Below are 25618 nucleotides of genomic sequence, written 5' to 3'. Positions count from 1 at the left end.
ATTTACTATTTATATTATTAAATTCTTTATTTTAACAAATTATTACTTAAAATTATGAAAGTACAAAACTGCCCGCTTTATTTTTCTAATTTATTTTTTTTGTTAAAATGAATTTTTAAATATTTTTTCGAACTTATATTTTGATATTTTTGAATTAATATTTTAAACTAAAATATTTAAATTAAATATTGAATTTCAAATTTTTGAGTGAAAAAAGTATTTTTTAATTATTTGTTCAAAATATCATATGAATTTAAATTTTTTTGTGTGCAAATAAAATAAAATTATTTGTTCAAATATTAAATCAAATTCTTATTTTTCGAGTTAAAATTTTTAATTCAATTATATTTTCGAATATCAATATTAATCAGGTAAAATTATAAATTCAAAATAATATTAGTAATATTCATATATTTTTTTGTGAAATCAATATCATTTTTTGTGCCAATATTAATAAAAATTAACCGGTTAGACGTTGAGGAGTTTGACCGATCTACCGCAATTGCTCATTGCGGCAGAACAGGTTGCCGCTTTGAAGTATTGTTTTAGGGGTTCCTGCCACAATGTGTATGCGGCAGATCAGTCAACAGTCTCCCCCTCAACTTTCGCAACATGTTTTTTTGTGCCTAAAATTAATTTATAATAAAGGAATATAATGCTAAAAAGTGAAAGAATTCAGCTCCCGGAATGTTAAATATTTTTTCGTAACAAATAAAAAAAATATCATCTGCCACCTACAGCATTCTTTCATTGCGACAAGTGCAATGAAACATTGCGGTAGGTAGTTCTTTAACCATCTGCCGCAATATTTTATATATGTTGGGGTTGGGCCGAACACCTCCCGCACTGACGCATTGCGGGAGGGATTTTTTATTATTATTTTGTCCTCGTTTATTTTTTTAAAATTAAAAATTATTTATAAAAAAATATTTAATTCATCATAACTTTATTAAGTCGTACAAATGTTTTATTATACATAATTTTGACATATTTAAACTTTAAATTGAAATAGTTTGATTAGAATTTACTCAAAAAAGTTTTAGAAAAATAAGTATGATTGTTTATTGATCGAAAGGTGTCGTCTTCGGAAGACGACGAAAACGACACCTTTCGATCAATAAACAATTTTAGCAATACTCCATTCATATATTTCAGTTACTATCTTCGATTTTTTATTTTTTACATTAAAACTAATATTTTAATTATTTTTCCGATTATATATCTAATTTTTTTTAAAATTTTTAACTCATTATACACTTGATAATAAATGGGAAGTAGTAATAAAAGTAAAAAATATAGAACAGATGGTTGTTAAAATTAATTATATATTTTCTAACTCCGTCATTATCGAAAAAAATTAATTCATTAAAATATGATTTTTTATTATTTTAGAAATTAAATCAAAACAGGCCTCTCATTGCGGGAGGTCTGCCGCAATAAAATAATGCGGGGCATGGGGTTGTGGACCAAAACTATATATATATATATATATATATATATAGGCTAATAGTCCATGGAGTACCAAATTATATGGAGTACAGTGGAGAACTCACCCAATTAATCTCGGCCAAAGGATGACAAACAGATCTAACGGCCCATATATATTTTACAATTAAATGAAAAATGAATACACACAAACTCTTACAGATTAATATCTCTCCGACTTCATTTCTCTCCGATGAATTACTTCGGCAATTTCTCAATCATTATATCTATTCTCTCTGTGAATATAAGCTCATATATCTCTGACGATTCCTATCTCCCTGTAATCATCTCGATCTCTGCAATTTTAATGAAAAGTATGTCTCTATCTCAATCAAGTTCAAGTTTTTTATCCTATAATTGAAATTTCGTTTTCATTAGCTTTCTCTCTTCCTCTTTACTTTTTTGTCCTAATGATTGTTGAATTAAAATTCGTCTCAATGTATTTAAGTTCCTAAAGGTTACACTTTTATAATGAAGTTTGATTCTACTACTAAATTCATTAAATTAGGGTTTTTATATGAAATTGTATATATCATAATAAAAATGAAGGCCATATTTGATTTTTTGGAGGTTAGTTATGGTTGAGAACTGATATTGCTTGATATTTTCACTAAGAGTTAACGCCAACTTTTGTGGTCTACAGTGGAATCATATAAAATTGTATAGATACATGTAGAATGTAAAATCAATTTTTGTTGTAGTGGCATTATTTTATTACTATTCATCTTATTGAAATTTTGCTAAGAGAATTGTTCGAATGTAGAATCAAATGTACATAACTAGAGGAAAAAATCATATACCTAAGTCTTTCGTTGCAAAATAATATACTTAAATTTGATTTTTTTGTAGAATCTACTTAAAACATTTTTTGAATGTATAAATTTAAAAAGTATTAATTTAGTTACACATCCTATATGTTAGACTGGCTTTAAATTATGTATTTATTTGTGTCTCTCTGTTCTGGTGCAAAAAATTTGCTTCTATATTAGATTTTATAGGGAGTTTAATTTGGAATTTGTCAAGATATGTACTTGATGTAAATCATATGATTCTACCCGGGAATCAAAATGTTTACATTGTAAATAATCAATTGAATTGATTTTTTTTAATTTTACGTGTGATTCTATATTAGAACCATTTCCAAACTTTCTTATTTGATCTTTGTTTCAATTTAATTACATTTTAGAATTTATTTTAGTATGTTTTGCATAATCATTTAATGATTTTAAAGTAGAATTGAAAGTTTATAATTACAAAATATGATTTTGTTGCTTGTTTTGGAAAGTGCTGATCGTTTTGCTCAACTGTGTAACGATTAGAATATAAGCAAATGTTGCTTTCTGCTAATGTGTTGCAATTTGCGGTGCTTCCTGAGTTTGTTTTAGGTTCTGACCTTTAGATTTCTTTTGACATTTAGGTTTTTTATTAGTATTAAAATCTTATGCTCAAAGTTTTAAGCGTGTTTTGTGAATCTAGTATAGAATTAAATTAACTAGTTTATTTGGTTAATATATTAAAAAAAATTGGATTCTATTGTATAGAAGTTCAATGCATATATTCTTATTTATAGTTTTTTTATTTGTAATACTATTATTGCACTTTATTGTTTATATTTCTAGTGCATAATTTATGTTTTTATACTTTCTAATTTTTAAGGTCTTTTTTTTACATATAGGTATTTTTTTTTAAATATTAGTAATAGAAACAATGATTTTTTGCTAGTCCTGTTATCTATATTTTAAGAGGTACCTTCGATATTATACTCTAAAAATGTCAAAAAACTGGGTGTTTGTTACATAAACTTATTTTTTAAAGGATTCTAATTATTTTTCTCTTAAAATCTATTATAAATACAAAATATTTGATGATTCAAGAGTAAGGTTGTGTCACGTGTTTAGAATTTCTAGCTTCTACATTGTATATCATTTTGAAAAATGATGCATAGTTGCTGAATTTTGTATATGTGTGCACAAATGTGCCAGTGTTATCCATGTTAGACTAATGGCCATAATACAATGGTCTTTTGGTATATTTCTTCTGCCTTGTGACATCACAGCTATTAAATTTCTAGAATGGTTGTCACTTGATGTAGTTGTAAAGGAGCAGATCAAGACGTGTTTGCTCAAGATAATTTCTTCCCCGTACGTGATGTGCGACGTACTCGATCAACTGCATCACAAGTTATTGCCAAGTTTGCCTATATTAAGCATCTGCAGAAACATTGGTATGAGTTGATAGTATCACTATTGGGAAATTTACATCACGTCATTATCGTGTAAGAACCTATATTTTCCACAAGTTTGTTAGTAATTCACGTCTAAATATAGATGATTCGAATATTGTGAGATTTTACTTGCATTGCAAGTTTTTTTTTTGAACTGGAAGCTATCAGTATTTCTCAATCAAGTTCAGTGGCATCAGATTCATTCAAAGCTAGAACAACTGCCGCATCTATTTTTGTCATCCTAGACAGAAAGTCAGAAATAGACCTCAATGAAAAATCTAATGTTACATTACCAAATTTAAATGGAGACATACAGTTATACTACCTAAGCTTCCTATATCCAACTCGACCTGATGTTCAAATTTTGCGAGACCATAGCTTGACAATTTGAAGTGGCAAGGCAAGTCATTCTTACTTTCAAGATTTTTGGTAGTGTTCAAATCCAAATATTTCTATATTTTTTTCGGATGATATATTACAGACAGTTGCTTTAGTTAGAGAAAGTGGAAGCGGGAAACCAATTGTGATTGCAATTCTGGAAAGATTTTATGATCCAAACTCAGGTAACACTACACTTGATGGGGTAGAGATACGAACTTTACAATTGAAGTGGTTAAGGCAAGAGATGGGGCTTGTAAACCAAGAACCAGCCTCGTTCAATGATACAATTAGAGCAACATTGCTTATAGTAAAGGTGGGGCTGCAACTGAAGCTGAAGTTATAGTTGCAGCAGAAAAATCCAATGTTCATCAGTTCATAGCCGGATTACAACAGGTTAGAGAAATACACAACTGAACCAAGTTTATATTACATTGATAAAAAACAAAATTGCAAGAAATTAAGATTAGGTCTGATGCAATCTTTATTTGATGGAAACTTTCGGGGGTATGATACCGAGGTGGGAGAGAGGAATACAGTTATCCGGTAGGCAGAAGAAGCGTGTTGCCGTTGCTCGTGCTATAGTCAAAATTTCAAAGATAGTACTTCTAGATGAAGCTATAAGTGCTTTAGATACTGAATCAGAGAGAGTTGTACAAGATGCACTAGATCAGGTGATTGTGAATCAGACAACAATAGTAGTAGCTCACCGCCTGTCCACGGTTAAAGGCGCGAATGTGATTGATGTGGTTAAAAGTGGAGTCATCGTGGAGAAAGGTAAACATGAGAAATTGATCAGTATCCAAAATGGTTTTTATGCATCTCTAGTTGCGCTCCACACTAGAAACACAAAGTAGGATCCTGACTAACTGTTCGACTGTAAATTGCTTCTTGTTTCAAGCTGTTGTAATATGACTTTTCTTTCTTCTGTTTAATTTTTAGCACTACCCAGGTGATTAATAATAGCCATATGACTATAATGTTTAGTCATAAAAACACACAAAATCAACGGGATAACTTAGCATTTGGTTCCAGAATAACATTACATGAGATATCATTGTGCTAAAATTTAAATCTTAAATATGACATGCACTACTGACATTGGCCACTTAGAAAAATCAAATTAGGCTCCATAAATAATAAATGTCCTACGTTTTGGTGCAACCTACTATCCCACTCAAAATTACAGAATACATCTATCATCTTCATTAATGTGACTTCAAATATATTTTTTAACTATTCCTCAAGCGCTTGCTTAAACTCTTCAGTATCCTTGTGCCTACATCCATAATCCATACATGAACACAACTAACTAAAAGATTTATAAACCCAATAACATTTGCTCTCCATGTAGCATAACAACTAAGGGATATCTTCCCATCGAGTGGACTCACTATAAATTCCAAGGGTGGTCACCGTTTTAGGGCAGTTATCGCCGAGCCTATACCAAATGCAGGCGATCAATACCCAGTAGAAATATACCAGAAAGCATTGAAAAGTATGCAAGAACATAACATTTTAACACTGCGAGTATTTCTCTTGATTCCCCTTTTACACAAGCCGAATCATTTACCAGATATTTACAAATAAAATTTGCTTTTCATTAATCAATCTAAATATTTTTGAACAAAGTTGCATGGAAAATACATTATTCTGGCATTTCAGTAGCTATACATACCATGGTTACACTGCTATAGATACATTAGAATCTATTGATCTAATTTCCAGTACTAATCATGAATCTTCACTATATAACTATATATTTACAACAATACTCCTGTTGGGTTACTAATAAAATGTATTGGTTGTGGTGGTTTTCTGAGACCTAACTATTATGATACCATAGTAATCTTTAGATCAGGTGTTCTACAATCCAAATACAGGTGAAAGTTTGTACATGGTTATATTATAGCATTCCCTTGTCATTTGTCATTCCAGCAGCATTCCATTTCAATAAATCCAAAGAATATGAAATGCCTGATATACGTAAATCGTATTCCAAGCATGGATATAAAATTTCTCATTATGAATCTTGCAAAACTTATCAAAATGGATTCCTTAAATAAAGTTGTGTAAAACCCAATCTCAGTCGACATCAAACACACCCTGCTTTTAAAAAACTGGTTAGATGATTTACATTAGCAAGTTCATATAACTGGCTTCTACGATTCATTTTTTGATTGCATGATAGACTACAGAAAAGATAAAATTAAATAAAGAAAAAGGAACTAATTAGATCCATGCTCGCAGTCTCTACATTTGTAAGATCGAATGTAATACCTTTTATTCTTTTCTCCACCAATTTTTTTCCATAGCTGATAGATTTTCGACCTCCTGACTAGTGAAGATGACAAAAAAAAGTATTGACACATTATGTGAAATGGGGAAAATAATTTAGTATAGAAAAAAGCAAGTCATGTAAATGAGAAAAAAAACCGAGCTCTTTAGCCTTTCACTGCTTACCGCCTACTTAAGGACACCATTATAATATGGCGCACTAGCAAGATTCTGGTAAAGGAAGGTAGAAGCATCTACTCAGTAATGGTAATGGCATTCCATGGCTTCTGATTTGGCCACACAAACTCGATACCATCTCTTTGTTTCTTTTGGGGGAAGGGAGGTGACCTTGAAAGTGAACACAAAAGTTAAAACTGGTGCATCCCTTTGTTTTGTGATGACAACCTGGTGGATAAAAATACATCAGTAAAATATAAAAGTCTATTATTGAACCTTAAATCAACTTAAAACCGAATACGACAAGACTAGAAACTACAAGTACACACTTAAAATGTAGATGCTTCTACCCTATAACACAAAACACATACAAGCATTAGCTGAATTCAAATTTAGTCTACTACAGAGTTCAGAAACATTACATTACACAATCACATTGCGAAACCAATTATTATAAAACCACACTACAAAAAAATTCTACTAGAGAACACATACCAAAAAAATTCTACCATAAAGTAATTGCTAAGAAATACGAATGTATAACTCTAGTGTAGAATCATTACAATACACGAAAAAACTAAAAAAAAATTATTAAAAAGCTTTCATCGTAGAATCAAAATTTATAAATAATTAAAAAATCAAGATAATAAGATTTTATAACTTCTACTGTGGAATCTATATTATGATAAAATGCAGAAGTTTCCGGCAAAAGTAATCCTTTTTTAGTTCTATTAAAATAATTAAAACTAGAATATAAACGCAAAAATAAGCTTCTAATCTAGAGTTAATATCAGTTTTCCCAATCTACTATAGAATCAACATATCTAGAATCAGATTATAAAACTACAAAACTCTAAACATCATTTTTATGTAAAATTAAACAATATGATGTAATAAATGCTTCTAATATATAATTTAATCAAATTCTATGCATCTACCGTGGAATCAACAGATCTAGAATCAAATGATAAAACAAAATTTCTAAACATCATTTCTCTTTAAAATCAAACACCATTAACACCAAAACAAGCTCATAATCTAGAATTAATATCAATTTTCCCAATCTAGTGTAGAAGTAACAGATCAATGGATCTAGAATCAAATTATAAAAGTACTAAACTCTAAAACTGCTTCTATTGTAGAATGAAAATCATTTTTTTATAAATCTACTATAGAATCAACAAATCTACAAAGAAATATACATTCACATAAATTTATGTCATTATTTTACAAAAATTATAATATACAAGCATAAAACAAGCTATAAATCTAGATTCTACAATAGAACTTCAAATATACAATCAAAAAATTCACCTATTAGAAACATCTTCTTGCAATACTGATTTATTTATGAAATTCGAAAAAAAAATAATTGAACTTTAAAAACGATTGCAAAACCCCTAAATATACAAAATAAGGCTTAATAACATGAAATTTGAGTTAAAAACAACGATTCTGAACCTTTTTTGACTAAATCTTCGATTCTATAACTTAAATAGCATCTGTAATTGTTGATTTGAATGTTCGATTAGCTCTCTCTTTCACTCTTTCTTTCTCCTCTCTCTTTCTCTTCAGCTTAGTGTGTGTATTGTTCTGTGTATCGCGTGTATATTTGTCTGTACGTACAAGCCGTTATAGAATTGATGGTGTGTCCTCTCTCTTTCTCTTCAGCTTAGTGTGTGTATTGTTCTGCGTGTGTATATTTGTCTGTACGTACAAGCCGTTATAGAATTGATGGTGTGTGTTTATTTTGATTTTATAAAATTAGACTTAAAACTCTTGTTAATTACAAAAATGCCATTACTCAGTCTGTGATTAAAATGAATGGTTGAGATTGGTTCTCCATAATTTTCTATATAAAAAATTCTCCCTTAAGTGGGACTATATATATATATATATTAAAACCAAATATATTTTATGATAAAAAACTAAAATATATATATTCATGTTATATAATATTATAATCATTCTAAAATCCTAAAATTTTAGCTTTATTTTATGAGGATCGTAATTATTTTTTAATTAAATTATATGAAAAATAAATTTTGTGACACAATTTATTAACTCGAAATTTTTAAAAAAAAAACAATAATTTTTAACATTTTAAAAGAAATTAATTAATAAACTGTAACTATTAAATATAGTAATTTTCACTTATTTTTAAAAAAAATTATATCATCTATTTTTAATTTATATGATACTCCGGCTAATATGACATATTAGTATAAATATATTTTTAATAATTAAAAAAGTACAACCTAATTTTAATTTATATGCTACTCTGGCTAATATGAATATTAATATAAGTATATTTTTAATAACTATAAAAGTATATTTTAAAATTAAATTTGTATATAGGAAGCTCTTTGTGTGTGCAAAGTAAGGGCTATGTCACTGATAATAATAAATATAAACATATATTCTAACAGTCCCAACACAGCCAACACATGCTAACTATGACAATAACAAGTATATAAATATTAAAAAATTAAATTGAAAGGGCTGAGCTACAAGACCAAAAATAATAAAATCGCAACTCACACCACACAAGTAGACAAACTGACGAGCGGTTAGAAAACTCCGGTTCTGGCTAATGCCCAAGCACAACATATAAGAGTTGGTGGTTGGTCATAAGATTGATCAAGATCAAGAAGTGCAAAAATATTAACACTTACAAATGGCCAGTCTATCAGTTTCCTCATCTTGTTCCCTCCACTTGTTCACCACTCCTTCTTCTAAACTCATAATCCCATCTGCACCTTCTCTCTCTTTTACTCCATCCCACTCTCTCTCCTCCTCACTTTCCATCTCTTCATCTTCTCTCTTCTTTGGCACTTCAAAAAATAATAATGTCTCAAGGTGCATTTCATCTTTCACTTCTTTCACTGTCAAGGCTAGTGCCAAGAAGAATGTGCTTATAGTCAATACTAATGCCGGTGGGCATGCAGTCATTGGTTTCTATTTTGCAAAACAACTTTTGGGTTCTGGTCATCAAGTTACCATCATGACTGTTGGTGAAGAAAGTTCTGATAAGATGAACAAACCACCATTTAGCCGATTCTCCGTAAACATTTCATCATTCTACTCTTACTTTATCTTGCTAGTAATTTATTTTTCATGAATATTGTGTTGTTTGCTTTATGATTTATGCAAAGTTATATTTATATAATTTTGTAGGAAATAGTTAGTGCTGGTGGCAAGACAGTATGGGGTAACCCCTCAGATATTGGGACAGTTTTGGAGGGATCAAGTTTCGATGTGGTGTTGGATAACAATGGCAAGGACTTGGATGCTGTGAGGTTTGTAGCCACCAAACATTCTTTTATTGTGTAGGCCTTATCATTTTAATTTAACTATAGCAACAAAAGATAAGAATTAGAATGGCATATATATTACAAATTAGGAATTTAAATATATTCAAGTTTTTGTTTGGAGACAAATTATTAGCAATTTAAATTAATTTGTGTTTCATAAAATATCTATTAGTCAGAAGTAGGACTATAATCATCTTCCTCTTGTCTCCACTCCTCCAAATTTTAATTCAATTTAGACCAGGAAAAGGTTAGAGATGACTATAAATTATTTAGTCAATATTTGCTGTTTATGGTGAGGAAAAGGTTAGAGATGACAATGAATTATTGATATGCATCATTATCTTAGTTGTAATTCTTGGTTGTAAAAGACAAATGAAATTTTAAATTTACATATCCTAGCTTATTCCTAGTTTTGTTTTTCAGACTGCAAGTGACTGAGAAACCATAATAAAGATTATGGTTTTCTCTGGTTCACTTAATCTATTAGATCTTACGGAGTTTGCTAAGCTACATTTTCTAACTTATTCATAGGCCAGTGGCAGATTGGGCCAAGAGTTCTGGTGCAAAGCAGTTTTTGTTTATAAGTAGTGCAGGAATTTACAAGCCAGCTGACGAGCAACCTCATGTTGAAGGGGTAATGTAATACATTATGACTTCAGAAGTTACATTTATAAAGGAAAATTGCTTTGGACTAAAATTTGAGCTCTATCGCAGGATGCTGTAAAAGATGCAGGTCATGTTGGTGTAGAGAAATACATGTCAGAGATTTTTGATAATTGGGCCTCATTTCGTCCACAGTACATGATTGGATCTGGTAACAACAAGGATTGTGAGGAGTGGTTCTTCGATCGTAAGTGCAGAGTTAAAGCTATAAGTTTAGAAGTTAATCTGTTTTCAGGATGTCCAAAGTCCTCCGTGGTTTTAACTTTTTTCAAGTCCTTGCTCATACAAAGTCTAGACTCTAGAAAGCATAAGCCTTCGTAGGGTTGTATTATTTGACATGAGGCTTTTAAATTTGAACAGGCATTGTTCGTGGAAGACCAGTTCTGATTCCTGGATCCGGAATGCAACTAACCAACATCTCCCATGTGAAGGACTTATCATCTATGCTAACTCTGGCAGTTGAGAATCCAGCTGCTGCAAGCTGTAAGATCTTCAACTGTGTTAGCGATCGTGCTGTGACACTGGATGGAATGGCCAAATTATGTGCTCAAGCCGCTGGCCTACCTGTTGAAATTGTTCATTACGATCCAAAAGCTCTTAGTTTTGATGCAAAGAAAGCTTTTCCATTCCGGAATATGGTAAGATGAAAGTTTTACTTCCTTTATTGACCTCAAATTAGATCATACAACAACGTTACCTTCCTTAAATCTCAACTCATATGGAGAACTACTGGGAAACAAATATGTCCTTGCACTCAACTTACCTGGATGAAGTGGAAAATTAAATAAATCGGGCCTTGGTTAGCATAATAAACAAGATATGCAAAAGTTCATAAATTTGAATTGTAATGCTAAAATACTTTTGCAGCACTTTTATGCTGAACCAAGGGCAGCCAAGGACATTCTAGGTTGGAGTTCAGCTACAAACCTTCCGGTAGACTTGAAGGAGAGATTTGAGGAGTATGTTAAGATTGGAAGAGACAAAAAGGCAATGGCATTTGAATTGGATGATAAGATTCTGGAATCATTGAAAGTACCGGTTGCTGCGTAATAACCAAATTCACCACTAATCCCCATTACCCCCTCCCCATATCATTTCCCCTTCCCTTGTTGCAATCAACTCAGATTTGATCCCCAAAATGAACTCCGGTTGCATCCCCCATCCCCTTCCTCCCATTGTTTAAATAAATTTTAAAAACAAAAAATTCTTCCGTCACACTTGGTGGAAAAATATCCTTCAGTTTTAAATTTATTTTGTGCATGTGCTTTTAACTATATCCAAAAAAATTGAAATTTAATTTGTCTATTTTTTGAGAAACCAACTTGTAAAAAAATATTTATACAAAACAATGCTGCTCAAATTACAAGGTTTATATTACTGCACTCTCCTCCATTACAGACTCTTGGAAGTAGAGCCGGCCTAACGAACGGTTTGGCTCGGCCCGATCGGAATTCGGCTCACGTAAAATTCGTGTAACTTGGCACATCACGTGCCCGGAACCGGCCCGCCAAACCGCCTGGAAAAGAATAATTATTCTTCTCTTCCATTACATTATATTTCTATGGGAGACTTAAGTTCACAGAATGATTATAACAGTGGACGCGCACTTAGATAGTTTAATCAGCCTCTTACATTATTAGATTGTTCTTCTCCTGTGATTTCAACCCAGTACATCAATTTTACTTCACCAAATTCTTCTTTTTCATCTTTCAGTACTGGGGGAGTATTATGTTTATTCTTATGTTTATGTTGTGGTCGAAGATCTATCTATGTCAAGAATGGCTGACAATTGTATGATTCGCAAGATAGCTTGGGTCTTGTGCACTTCGCCTTGTAACGACATCTACTATAACTTTTTTGAAATTCACGATGCAATGATTCGTGGATTTGATCCTCCTTTGGAGTTACTTCTACTGCTTAAAATCGGCCCGCCAAACCGCTTGAATTCGCGAGTTGAACCGTCTGGCATTTGCATTATAGCATACATGTGTTAAAAACCAAAAGTAAAATGCTTTATTAGTGTGTTATTCGCCTGAACCGCCTAAACTGCTTGACTCGCTTGATTCGCGGGCCATTCATGGGTTTTTGTTTTCTCTAATTGACACGGTTCACGGGCCGTTCACGAGTTCAGTGCTGAGCAAACCGGCCCGTCAAAAATTCGGTCCGGCACGCTCGGCATTGTCAGAGAATATGGTTGTGATATAAGTTGCACAAATATCTTTTAGGAAACTACATCCTTCATAGTTTGCAAACTGCAAAGTATATAATACTCATGCACAATGTTTTTACACTTTTTTTGCAAATGAACTCGCCTCCTTTCGATTTAATAAACATTTTAAAATCTTTTAATGTTTTAAGTGTATTATTTTGACTTTTCACACGTACAAAATGAACATCTGATAACCTAATGCAAAAATTATACGGCAATGAAAAAATTCAAGAAAGAAGAATAAAGAACTATGTTTAGAAAGGAGTTGGGATCTGGAATTCGCATGAAAAGGAAGCCAATACAAATTTTACTCCAGGTTAAGACTAACAGCCAAGTTTGCTCCGTCCCTTTCTTCAAAGGTTACAAAGGAACACTCGGAACACCTATACAATCTCTCTTCTAGTTAGTTTACTAAATAACCAATCAACACTTGCGGCACCAACAAGTTTTACACTGCCAATTAAGCCTGGATAGGTCTAATAAGTGCTCTTACAAAGTAGTTACGCATCTCCGGTAGAACACGGCGGATGAGGTCAAAATACCTGACATTTAACATGTCCACAGAAAGTAATCATCAGTAGGGTGTAAACAAATAGCTGATGTAAAATCAATGTAATATGGATATTTCAAAAGATATTATGATGAAAGTGTTGGTGCTACACTGCTACTAATCAGAAGAGCGACAAGATATTTTTCACTTTCTGGGTTTTACTTCTTACAAAATAGTTTCATGGACCAAAAGTTCATAAATTTATTTGAACGCAACTGATTTGATTGTTAGATTGTGCCAATATAAAACCTGTTTCACTATGTAGATGTCCTGTCATCATCCCACTAACCCCCAAGCATGCACACTCTAGGAACTAGGAAGGCTTCATTTAGGGTTTCCTTTACATAGCAAAGCTAATGGCGGAATGCAAAATCAAGCAATTTTCCCCTGGTTGCTAATTGGGAAATTAAAACTGCTGAGCAATATGATGCAATAAATTATATCCATTTTTTTAGCTGAAAGTTGGAAAGAACCCTTGGTTTAGTCAAGTACTCAAAGCATGATGCACGGTTAATGCACGACAACTACATGAAAGTAATTACTTATGCTACACTCTGAATTCTTCCCATACAGATATCAATATTTTTAGGAATTGAGTAATAAATTATGGATGGAACAGCCAAAAAACAATGGTTTACATACCCGGGGAATGCAATCAAGTTGTCAAACTTCTCCAATACAAACAGAATGCATGTGTGCCTCAACGACATGGCATTAAAAGCCTCTGATAAATCATACATGAGCGAGACATTTTCCACCGATATATCCTATAGAGAGCATAATATACATGGTCAACATCAACACACAAACATACAAGATTACAATTCACGATAGCAATTCACTCACTTGTGCAATGGTACACTCGCACAGACGCTTAAGCCCATCTAAAAGATATTGATCAGCAGCTCTCAAAAGATCTTGTGCCACATCCGAACTCACAACAACTGATCCTGTGTATATGTATCTGTACACAGAAGACAGATGAAATTAGAATATCAGGAGTACACACGGACTATTTCTTATTTGATACAAACTACCAAGAGAAAAACAACTGCACCTCATCATCAGCTCAAATACTTCCCACCTAATATTAGGAATCTCTATGTCCTTGGCATCCCTTTCCTACAATGTTTCCGTTGAAAATTACATAGCAGCAGTAAGAATAATAATCCATCAAGAGGAAACAAATTTAGACATCCAACTGTGTATCTTGCTCCACTGCTTATTCAATATTCAGCAGTGGAGCACATCTAACCATTACATGACCAATTTGTGGATTCCCAAGTAATAGAGACCACAACCTTATATACCAGAACAACTTCCACATTTTCACCTTTGTTTATTTCGTTTTAATTTTACATTAAAAGAAGAGGATTAATATGAAAAGTAATATCTTTCAAGAATATTAATATTTGACCGGTGCATATGAAACACATAATCGGGTGTGGAATTGCAAAAAAGATACATGTCCCAAACCCATTACTTATTCAAAATAGAAGCCATAAACATCTAAAGTGATAAAGAAGCCAATACCCTGTAACCACCGTCAAACATTGCCCGGAATGCATCAGAAGAAGCAAGAAGGCATATCCTATGGGCGAAAAACCGCTTACCTGGTAAATAAAAGAGTAACAAAACTTAGCACAGAGAAAGGAGCAGCTGCTTTGATTCATTTAAATTTCTCCATAAAAATAATAAGTTTACCTTCAATTAGGAAGGTAACATCTGACAATGTAGAATTGTTAACAAACTTCTCCCCCAAGTATACCTGCACCACAAATGTGGTAAAAACCATTAAAAAAAATACCAGTTCAATGCTCAATTCCCTCAACACGGAATAACACAGGAACAATATTGTCACTCATCCTATTTTGGTTGCATGCTGTTTACTTAGAACTATGTGGTTTTAAATTGTGGCACACACGCACATTATCAAAAAACAATTAATAAAGCTATTCCAACTAAACAATAATCAGTTGTTAGGACATGTCCAGTCCTTATATTTGTATATATATATATATAAAGAAACGAATTCTTTTATTGATAAACACACACAACTAGGTGGTATTCGAGAGACCACCCACTCTCCAAAAACACACATAAGTCAATCTTATTTCTTCCTTCCCCAAACATATAAATGGCTTCCCTATTTATAACCTCAATCTCTACTCACAATCCCTAAATTAAAGCTAAAATATTATTATTCCCACCAAATCCTCCCTTTGAAATCCATAACTGATTCACACACTAATTATTCAGATTTGTAACTGATTTAATAATTATCCTATTTATTATGTTTCCTAACATTACCGGCCGCCCAAACTTGAACCTTGTCCTCAAGGTTCAAATGAGAAAATAGTTTCATTCTTTCTTTTTCCTTTTCTTTCTAATCGAGAACCCCTGGCTCTCCGCCAATAATTTTCTAAATTCCTCCCAGTTACAAGAAGGCCGCTGACATTTCCCGCAATAGTCCAAGAACAAAAGATCATTTCTCGAGTATACTACAGAGTATACTACAGCCGACCAGACCTTCTTAGTTGGCGTTGAGAGGTTTACTAATTCAAAATAATTGTCAAAATAACTTTCAGCCTTCAACGACCCACCTTCAAGTTTTAAGCCTTCGAATATGACTATTTCAAGTATTTGTGATAAAGAGTCCATAGATGAGTTTGGAGGCGATGAGACATCAAACAAACAAGTCTCTTGTTCTTTGTTGTTGCCGCTATTAGAATTTAACGGAGTCTGCCCTAAAACCTCCAATATTGGTGGTTGCTGACGAGCCTTTTCATCTTCTTGAAATTTTCCAAAATCAATTTTTTGAAAATCTGATTTAAGCTCTCTGTCATTCGCTTGTATTCCATTCAGATTCTCCTCAATTTCGTGGACCGACTTCTTGGCCTGTTCCAAGTCTTGCGAATCTTCACGAGCAGGCGGAGATGGTCCAGTAGTCTTGCGACTATAGTTGTCCATTTTTGTAAGTATGGCAACCATACCTTCTTTGAGGAAAGAAATGTCATTTTGAAACTTTTCAATATCCAACTTCAAAAATTTTGCTTGCATCTTTACAAAAAAAATTCCCTGGAAGTCGTCGATTCGATTTTCAACTTGTTTTGCACTTGTCGTTGCCCCAAGAACAGAGGTGCTCTGATACCACTGTTAGGACCTGTCCAGGCCCGCTCTTTGGATATATATATATAAAAAGAAACGAATTCTTTTATTGATAATTACACGCACACACAACTAGGTGGTATTCGAGAGACCACCCACTCTCCACAAACACACATAAGTCAATCTTATTTCTTCCTTCCCCAAACATATAAATGGCTTCCCTATTTATAACCTCAACCTCTACTCACAATCCCTAAATTAAAGCTAAAATATTATTATTCCCACCAAATCCTCCCTTTGAAATCCATAACTGATTCACACACTAATTATTCAGATTTGTAACTGATTTAATAATTATCCTATTTATTATGTTTCCTAACATCAGTTTAGAAAAGCATATACATTATTTTGCAAATGAAACAAATATTCCAGTGAAAAATTACAAACTAATTAATAACTTAAAGTCTTAAACTTACCAAGATGAACCACAACAAATTGTAGAAGCAATGTGAATCCAATTACAATACCAGAAAACAACTAAATGTACCTGTGTGATTGGGGATGCAGGACCTGCATCTACCGGAGAAAGTGAGCGGGCTTTGTCCGCCAACTTGTGTAAAGCCACCGAAGCAACACGTTGAAGTTTCAAATCTGACGACAATAGAAGTTCTAAAAGACAATCTAGTCCTGCAACATCAAGAATGCAAATGGAATAAGTCACTATCCTAATTGCAAACCTTGAAAACTCTGCTTTAATGAACAGTGGTCCACTATATTTACCACTGCTATCAACAAATATTGAGCTTTGATCATCAGGTGAACAGAGATGAGCAAGAGCCAAAGCAATTCTTCTTTGGACAGATCTCTCAGATATCCGCATCAAGTACAGCAAATGGCTCAGTACCTGAAACATGATACAGTACATATATATATATATATATATTAAATGGAGATGCTTATTTGAGCTTGCACAACTGAAATTTGGCAAGAGTAATTACTTAATCAAGACTAAGAAGATATTTGCACACCTATATACAAAGGGCAGAGTATATCTTACAAAGTCTTCAATAATAATCAATTAAAAACCTCTTTCAAATTTTACCTAAGACACTCAAAATAATAGCTTAATGCTTACTCAGTAGAATTACCTATATATTGGAGTTAAAAGAATAAAAAGGGAAAAAAAACCTTGCAGATCTTTTTTTGCTAGAGGGGGTAAAGATATTAACAGAAAGGAGATAACACCAAATGTATCAGAGGAATCAAGGAGAAACAGTATAAAAGAGGAATATAAAAATTACAATATAGAAAGGAAGTTCTTATTGACAGGGTCCCCAACTGGTAGTTCCTTGAGGCCTCTCACATAAAAATTAGTTTTATGTGTGTGAGAGAGAGAAAGAGGGGTGGTTAAAGTATCATTCATGGTAGAAACTTACTCGTCCATTAATTTTCTCCTCTAATCTCTTCAGTGTCTTTGAAACGCAATCTCTAGTTGGCTGCAGGCACATAAACTTCTCATTTAGAGACAGTAGATTTTTGAGATAGACCCCCTAAGAACAAGAATATAAAACTTTCTAGACTAAAGTAATTTCCAAGGTAACATGGAAAGGTAAGAGTAAATTACTTGGACAAGAAATTCTCCGCCCTGAAGTTTCTGAACTCCTCCGACCACAATAAGATCCACGACGTTGTCCTATGTAGTATAAAGAGCAGTGAGAACACTGAAATTAATGTGAAATTCTATATAGCAATAGAAAGAAAACATAATACCTCATTATCGGCAAGTCCATATAGTGCAAAAGCTGCATTATGCTGCAGTGATCCAATTTTTGAATCAAGAAGATTTAGCAATGGCACTATACCACCACTGTGGGCAATACCAGCTTGGTTGTGTGTATCCTAAAAGATAGAAATATTTGCAGCAACTTAAAAAAAGCATTGTAAGTGATACAATAGAGTGCTTGTTTACTTAATTGTGCTTTTTAAAGGAACATAAATTTCAAACATGCCATATGCGGAATAAAACATGAATATGATCAATAAATATATAGAAACTTGTTAGTACACCTAGTATCTGTACACCAAGTATCTTATTAGGCACCTCAGTTTTTACAGGTAAGGGTTGATTTTATCTGGAATAATCACAAAAACTTTTTTGATTCTGGATTTGCAATTATACAAGCCTCTACAAGATTATCATATACACTGAGCCATTTGGGTTGACATCAGGTGGACCGTGGATGTCAAAAATTAAGACAAGCGGACGTAAACCACGTAATTAATCAGGAAGAAGAGAAACAGAATCCAAATAGGATGAGTTTATTAACACAGCATCCAACCAAATAATTACAGGTTGGTAGTACGCAAAGATGTATTTAAGTAAATACACAAAAACTAACATCACAGCAGGAAGTGATTAGTCACATTTCTAGAGGCCATAGGCAAATCTGTATTAGAATGGTGCAAAGTAGAAAACCAGCTGATGAAAGAAAAATAATACCAAGTCTATCAGATCACGAGCAGGCTATAGCAAGGCGGGTACAGAGTTTAATACGAGGCAGTTAGTTTCAGTTAAGTTCATGGAACAGGTTATAGTAATTGAAAATGCTTTATTGTGCTTGGTCTTTCTGCTAAAACGCGCTAGGTTTTATTGATGCTACTGTAAACAGGCCTGCTTCTACTTCTGTTGAGTTTAAGGCCTGGGAGAGATGCAATGACTTGGTTTGTTCTTGGTTACTGCGTAATTTGGATGATGCTATTTCCAGGAGTGTGATGTTTTTTAAGACAGCAAGGGAGATATGGCTCGATTTGGATGATAGATTTTCATTGGAGCAACAATTGACTGATTTAGAGCAGGGTCTAAAAGTGTATCTATTTTTTCGACTGAAATTAAAGCAGTTTGGGATGCAATGAGTGACAGTAATCCCCTTGTTGCACTTGTAATGTTACACAAAAGGTGTTGCAGATGGAGCAAGATCACAAATTGTTGCAGTTCATGATGAAACTTAGTGATGGGTTTGCTACTGTGAGGGGCTAAGAAGCAAGGACACGGGTGCAGGAGTGCAGGGATACGGGAATTCAACAAATATAAAAATATATTCTATTATATGGTATTTATTAATGCTATTACATATTCTCTAGATAAAATATATTTACAGAAGACTCTGTATGATATTTTCTGTACTGACACTTTTTTATATAATTATTACTTAACTATTTCTTCATAAAGAATTAGTAATAAAATTTAGAAATATTTTCATGTCATTTAATATTTTTATTTTATTATATTGGGACTTTTTAATAAGACATGATAAAGAGATTACTTGCCCTGAATGCGGCGCCCGCCCCGTTACCAAAGAAAGTATGCATGTCAAGTTTACCATAAATGGTTCTCACTTCATACAGAATGTTGAAATAAAATTTAAAAAAAAGGAAGAACTTCCACATTTATAAGCAAATGTGTCTAGGAATTAACAAGTGGTGCACAAATCATTCCAAGGCTAAAATTCAGAGGCAACTATATATTAGAGATAGCAAAGGATTGATGAAACTTTGTTTTCCTGTCCACCTCAATATACCAGATGAGACGAGGCACAAGAAAGAATAATGCGGAAGATTATTTACCTGTGCCAATCTTCCTAGTGCAAAGGCTGACATTTCTTTTAGTTGAGCATCTTGCGACTGAAGCATCTCAATCAGTGGGCCAACAGCACCTCTCTGAACAATGTGCACCTGCACAATTTATTTTTCATATGATCCAACATACATTGCTTTAAATAAGGTGCAGAGAATGGAAACAGCAATTTAGTGTATTAATAGATAATAGAAATTTACAGTAATGTTGGGAAAAAGCTTTATATCATTTCCACGGCTACTTTAAAAATTGTGGTTAAAGCCAAATATGTCTACCTTGCAGTCTGTGTCAGTGGCGGCAAATTGCCCAAGGAGCAAAGCAGCTTCTCTTTGACTCTCTGAACAGCAGGAACTGTAATTGCAATAATTAGGTATTAGAAAATATAGATAAAGGTGGAGTGGTGTAAAAAGTACCATTCAGGAAGTAAATTGTGTTGTGCAAACTACAAATTAAAAGTTCCAAAAATGAAATCCAAACAGTACTAGCTGGAGAGAAACAGTGAAAACAATAATTACATAAAGCCATTGATACCAAATAAAAGAAAAGAGATTTGTTTTTTCCTGTGAAGCCAACGTCACAGCAAAATATTTTAAGCTAAACACTAGGACATTACAACTGTCCAAGTACCTCAAAGATAGATCAGCTTCTAATTAGGGTGATAAGCTTTTACACAGACAGAAAAACCTGCTCATACCTGGAGGAGATCCTGGTATCATACTAAACATCTATTTGTCACGAGAAATTATTCTAAAACTGAGTATTACAAGCAAATCATGATATTCGCTTTGTTTTCAATATTCCTGGTAACAATAGGATCCGGAGGATAACACACACTCACCAGATAAAATAAGTTATATGACCAAATTCTAGCTTGAATTCTGTACAAGCAAGTGCTGAAAACAGATGCAGTAATACCTTAGTAATCGTATAACTGGTTGCAAAGCACCAGCCTGAAGAACTTCTTTTTTGATGTTTGGAGATGAGTGCACTAGATTCCCAATCACACCAACCTAGTAAACCAATTTAATTAATTTTCAAGTTCCCAGCTGAAGTAAAGCTAAGTTTTATCCAGCCAAACATATGAAGCGCAATAAATTTGGCATTTGAAATTGAGAATCCAACTAACCGCTTCATAATGTATAGACATATCCTCAGAACGAAGCATCAAAATAAGGGTAGGTAAGGCATTGCATTCAACAATCTGAAAATGAGGGGAAGAGGTAATTTAAATCAACTTCTGCCATACAGATTGTAGATTTCATAGGAAACTGTAGTCTTTTGAAAGGAATTTACTAACCTGATTTTTATTTTCATCATTTTTAAAAGCAAGAGTCCTCAGGGCCCCAGCAGCTGCTCTCTGCACCTTTGGGTCAGGAAACTCGAGCAATTCAACAAGGGGAGGGATCCCATGTTCAGTCCTGAAAACAAGTCATATGTAATTAACACATAATATTTTCGGTTGCATCTAGTATGGGCAAAGTAACAAAACCTGACACGTGATTTAATGCGGCTATTCTCATGAGCAAGATTGGTAATTGCATCTGCCGCTCTCCTTATAGCACCGATGAGTGCTCGAGAACTTTGACTGCCTTTGTGCTTTTTCAAAATAGTCACAAGATGGGGAAGTGCTCCAGCATCAACAATGAGTTGTTGATGCTCTGGCTGTCAAAACACAAAGCCGGCCAAAGAATTTCAAATTACTGAGAAAAATGCATATTGAATGCTTATTGTATTCGATTTTTTTGAGGATATAGAAGTCATGCTGTATATTGAAAGTTTGTAAATATATAAATATCACAAAAAAATTACCTTGTATAGAACTAAAATGAATCTATACATATCACCTTTAATTTTAGAAGCTAAACAATATTACTCACACGTCAGATAAAACAAAATTCTACCGACTTATTTACCAAAAAACTTTAAACTACAGCATCCTAGAATCATAAAATTTAATCAAAGCACAGCTAAGAAAATTAAAAAAACGACAGATAAACAATAACAATTTAAAAGTATAATTACTTTGACCGCCAGAAGTCCAAGTGCAAACGCACTCCCTTTCTCGACCTCATGCTCGTACGGCTGGGGTCCATCCTCTAATTGCGGCGGCGCCTCAAGATGCTTCACCAACACCGTAACCACTCCAGTCTTCACAATCAAGTTCACATACTCCTCTGCCCCACACAAATACACACACACACACACAAAATATTAAAACCTCAATTAAATCAGATCGAAAACCCTAACCACCGCAAATCGACAAAATCTAACATTCACACAACAAAAATCACCAATCAACACACGCACAAAGACAAAAAATATCAAGACTTCAATTGAATCAACTCCAAAACCCTAACCACCACAAATCGACAAAAACTAACATTCACACAACAAAAATCACCAATCAACATACGCTCAAAATATCAAAACCTCAACTAAATCAACTCGAAAACCCTAACCACCACCCTCAATTGAATCAACTCGAAAACCCTAACCTCCGCAAGTCGACAAAATCTGACAATCACACAACAAAAATCACCAATCAACACACCGCACAAAATATCAAAACCTCAATTAAATCAACTCCAAAACCCTAACCACCGGAAATCAACAAATTATAACATCCACAAAACAAAAATCATCAAATCAACACAACACACACACAATATCAAAACCTCAATTGAATCAACTCGAAAACCCTAACCAGCGCAAATCGACAAAATCTGACAATCACACAACAAAATTCACCAAATCAACAGAAAATCAAAATAACTTAACACGGATACAAGCATATAAACAGTAAAAACTCGATATATTAATACCAGATAAATTCAGTAAAAATTACCGATTTTAGCGTATTCAGAGACGACGTGAATCGCGCGTTTAGCCGAAGCTCGATCCGCCTCGATCGAAGTCCTACAAGTATTTAAAATTTCAACTTGCGCCTCAACCTCTCGAACCAGATCTTGTTCAGCGACGCAAAACTCGTCGTGATCTTCGGCGAAATCTTCTTCGAGCTTTCTCTTTAGGCTCTTCCTTGCCGCCGTTGTCGGTTGCTCTGGCCGCTTCTGGTTCTCCATTTACACGAGAGAGAGAGAGAGAGAGAAGGGGGGGTAAAATGGGAAAGAAAGGGGGGTTTTATCGTGTTTTGTCAAAGCAAGTGTGTTGGTAATATTTGTGTGTGTTTTTTATGCTTATAATGATTAAAAATTAAGCGCCCGCGTTTTTCAAAATTAGAGGGGGGGATTTTACATCAGTGTACTCCCGCCATTATTTTTACTTGTTAATGTCGAGCAAATTATGCTACTATTTAGCTCTTTGCAATTTCTTTATGTCGAGCAAATTTAGTATTTTTACCAATATTTAATTTGAATTTATGCTTTATTAGTATTTGTTTATACTTTAAAACTTGTTTGTGCACATTTTTTTAATTTTTAACTTTTTTATGTAATTTGAATTTAACTGAAATTATGTTTTAGTTTAAAATTGTTATTGGTTGGATTTGATAATTATAAGATTATTATTTTATTAAATAACATTACCTTATATTATTTTTTGAAAAGAACTTCGAATTTGTAAGATAAAATAGAAAAGATAATGTACTATAACCGGAAAAAGTAATTTATTAGTTATTAATAATCACATTTTTATTTTATTCTATTAAATATACTTATTTTATTTTATCAAAGAAGAAGTTTCATTCCCTCCTGATATAAGGCCTCTTCAATTGTCCTAACTTGGACAAACTTTTTTCATATCCCAATCTTGCCATCATGTTCTGAAGAACAGATTCTCCAAGTGCTGAGTTGTAAGTGTAGTTTTCAGGCAGATGAAGAGTCTGTCTCACTGTAGTAACAGTTACCATATACTCATTTTCTCCTGATGAGAAGATGATGCTTGAAGATCCAGTTTCACCTCCATCATCATAGATTCCAGCCTTCCAGAACTCCAGCACTTGTTTACCAGAGATTGCTTGAGGTTGGGTCAGAGTATACCCAATCTCACTGTGAGCCAAGAAATCCTGAACAAAGTGAAGTTTTGAAGGAGTTTCATCTTTGTTCAAGATAGCAGAGTAGTTGTTTGGGACAAACTTAGTTCCATTAAAAATAACATCCTTTGGTGCCATTTCTGTTAAAAAATCAAGTGAAAATTTTGTGTTTGCAAAGTGTTTGATAAAATGCATGTAAGAGAACGTAAGAAAATAAGGGAGAGAGAGAGAGAGAGAATAGAGTAAATGAGTGGGTAAAAGATTGTATAATCTTTTATCTCTAATATTTATACTCTGCACATGAAAACGTCTCTTTTTGTGAATTAGAACCAGCAGCTTTACACCTGGCAGCGTGTAATCAGTTAAAACATAAATAGTGGGCACAGTAAACATGCAGTAATTATTGCACACCTACACATACCAAAACCAACACGCAACCCACTAACAAATGATTATGACTGTTTTTATCTCACCTAATTATTTTTCTGAGAAATATAACCGTTACAGTAAATATCAAAAATAAGTCAAGTAAATAAATAATGTCACGCAAGCATCAGGATTTGCATCAGAACTTGACTATTATCGGAATTTAACGGTCATCAGAACATGACTTCTGTACTCAAAAAGTGGATGACTGTTTCTAGGGTTGTGCATCCGGTTCCGTTAACCGAAAACCGAGCCGAATAACCGATATTTTTGCGGTTCGGTTAACCAAAATATGAAATTCGGTTCGATTTTCAGTAATGATTTTTTAAAAGTTCGGTTTTCGGTAATTCGGTTTTTAACCGCGGTTAACCGAAAACCGTTTAAATTAACCGAACTTATTTATATGTAATAATAATTTATTATTACATTTGTATTGTACTAATACTATATACTTAACCTTTCTTTCTACACTTTACATTTACAGACATGGAGAGAGACCGACGGTGTGGTTATACAGAGAGAGTAATTGATTTCATATTGTAACTAATATAAGTGAGGAAGCAATTGTAGCTATTGAAACTGAAGCTACCGGCGTCGACCTCCACAGTCCACACTACCGGCGTAGTTGTTAGCTTATAGTTGTTAGCTTGCTGCATTTCTTTGTGTGGTAAACTCGTGATAGTGTTGGTGCTCAGTAATTATTTTAAGCAATAACTTGCCTTTCATATTAGAACTGAAATGACCAGCCTAATATACAGATTTATTTGCTTTAAAATAACTTCAAGTTAGAGCTGTTATGTGCAACGCTGACTCTGTTATTTATAAATATATATGAAGACTAAACTGTTATTTGTATTCTATTATAGTTTTCCAGACAGAACTATAAGACTATGAGACACCCATATTACTCAACTTACCTGGATCAGCAAAATTATATGAAATGGTTTATAAATTTGTGCAATTTTTATATTTTCTATTAAATTTCGGTTTTGAAATTCGGTTTTCGGTATAACCCGAATAATTAAATTTGGTTCGGTTATATAACCGAATATTGTTCGGTTCGGTTTTCGGCAGGGATTTTCCCAATATTTCGGTTTCGGTTAACCGAAAAAAAATCGGTTTCGGTTTCGGTTAACCGAATGCACATCCCTAACTGTTTATGTGTTTCTTCACACAAATACTGAC

The 25618-nt window shown here is 33.3% G+C and overlaps 2 protein-coding genes and 1 long non-coding RNA gene across 5 annotated transcripts; 1 reads left to right on the top strand and 2 right to left on the bottom strand.

Moving 5' to 3' along the window:
• Nucleotides 1-3571: 3571 nt before the first annotated feature.
• On the bottom strand, nucleotides 3572-8139 carry LOC141706322 (uncharacterized). Of its 3 annotated transcripts, none has more exons than XR_012568766.1 (4): nucleotides 8003-8139; nucleotides 6551-6769; nucleotides 6368-6425; nucleotides 3572-3695 (listed from the first exon to the last, which is right to left on the bottom strand). It is a non-coding gene; the product is annotated as an uncharacterized LOC141706322 (long non-coding RNA). The 3 variants fall into 3 exon arrangements; XR_012568764.1 differs by lacking the exon at nucleotides 3572-3695 and adding an exon at nucleotides 4842-5528; XR_012568765.1 differs by lacking the exon at nucleotides 3572-3695 and adding an exon at nucleotides 5718-6193.
• Nucleotides 8140-9103: 964 nt separating this feature from the next.
• Nucleotides 9104-11778, top strand: LOC141708530 (chloroplast stem-loop binding protein of 41 kDa a, chloroplastic). Its single transcript, XM_074512196.1, has 6 exons — nucleotides 9104-9605; nucleotides 9719-9840; nucleotides 10387-10489; nucleotides 10570-10705; nucleotides 10879-11156; nucleotides 11386-11778. The coding sequence occupies exons 1-6, from the start codon at nucleotides 9219-9221 to the stop codon at nucleotides 11566-11568; spliced, it is 1209 nt and encodes a 402-aa protein (XP_074368297.1). The 5' UTR covers nucleotides 9104-9218; the 3' UTR covers nucleotides 11569-11778.
• Nucleotides 11779-12953: 1175 nt separating this feature from the next.
• Nucleotides 12954-23174, bottom strand: LOC141708529 (ARM REPEAT PROTEIN INTERACTING WITH ABF2-like). Its single transcript, XM_074512195.1, has 19 exons — nucleotides 22865-23174; nucleotides 22042-22193; nucleotides 21509-21681; nucleotides 21317-21437; nucleotides 21146-21220; nucleotides 20935-21029; nucleotides 20295-20370; nucleotides 20010-20117; nucleotides 18156-18284; nucleotides 18010-18078; nucleotides 17822-17881; nucleotides 17166-17289; nucleotides 16933-17072; nucleotides 14982-15045; nucleotides 14811-14890; nucleotides 14335-14399; nucleotides 14124-14241; nucleotides 13920-14044; nucleotides 12954-13269 (listed from the first exon to the last, which is right to left on the bottom strand). Exons 1-19 carry the CDS (start codon nucleotides 23097-23099, stop codon nucleotides 13188-13190), a joined length of 2091 nt encoding a protein of 696 aa, XP_074368296.1. The 5' UTR covers nucleotides 23100-23174; the 3' UTR covers nucleotides 12954-13187.
• Between the last annotated feature and the right edge of the window lie 2444 nt (nucleotides 23175-25618).

Source organism: Apium graveolens, chromosome 2 (genome assembly GCF_009905375.1).
Source record: "Apium graveolens cultivar Ventura chromosome 2, ASM990537v1, whole genome shotgun sequence".
NCBI classification, from domain to species: Eukaryota; Viridiplantae; Streptophyta; class Magnoliopsida; order Apiales; family Apiaceae; genus Apium; species Apium graveolens.
This window is presented reverse-complemented; position numbering and strand designations above follow the sequence as displayed.

What these genes read in the sequence shown, in the direction of transcription:
- LOC141708530 (XM_074512196.1), top strand. Translation starts at nt 9,219, where the DNA reads ATGGCCAGTCTATCAGTTTCCTCATCTTGTTCCCTCCACTTGTTCACC. An exon ending in TGAGGAGTGGTTCTTCGATC is followed by an intron (nt 10,706 to 10,878) that starts GTAAGTGCAGAG and finishes AAATTTGAACAG; the next exon opens with GCATTGTTCGTGGAAGACCA. An exon ending in CTTTTCCATTCCGGAATATG is followed by an intron (nt 11,157 to 11,385) that starts GTAAGATGAAAG and finishes ATACTTTTGCAG; the next exon opens with CACTTTTATGCTGAACCAAG.
- LOC141708529 (XM_074512195.1), bottom strand. Translation starts at nt 23,099, where the DNA reads ATGGAGAACCAGAAGCGGCCAGAGCAACCGACAACGGCGGCAAGGAAG. An exon ending in CTCTGAATACGCTAAAATCG is followed by an intron (nt 22,194 to 22,864) that starts GTAATTTTTACT and finishes TGTGTGGGGCAG; the next exon opens with AGGAGTATGTGAACTTGATT. An exon ending in CTGCATCCCCAATCACACAG is followed by an intron (nt 15,046 to 16,932) that starts GTACATTTAGTT and finishes TTTGTGGTGCAG; the next exon opens with GTATACTTGGGGGAGAAGTT.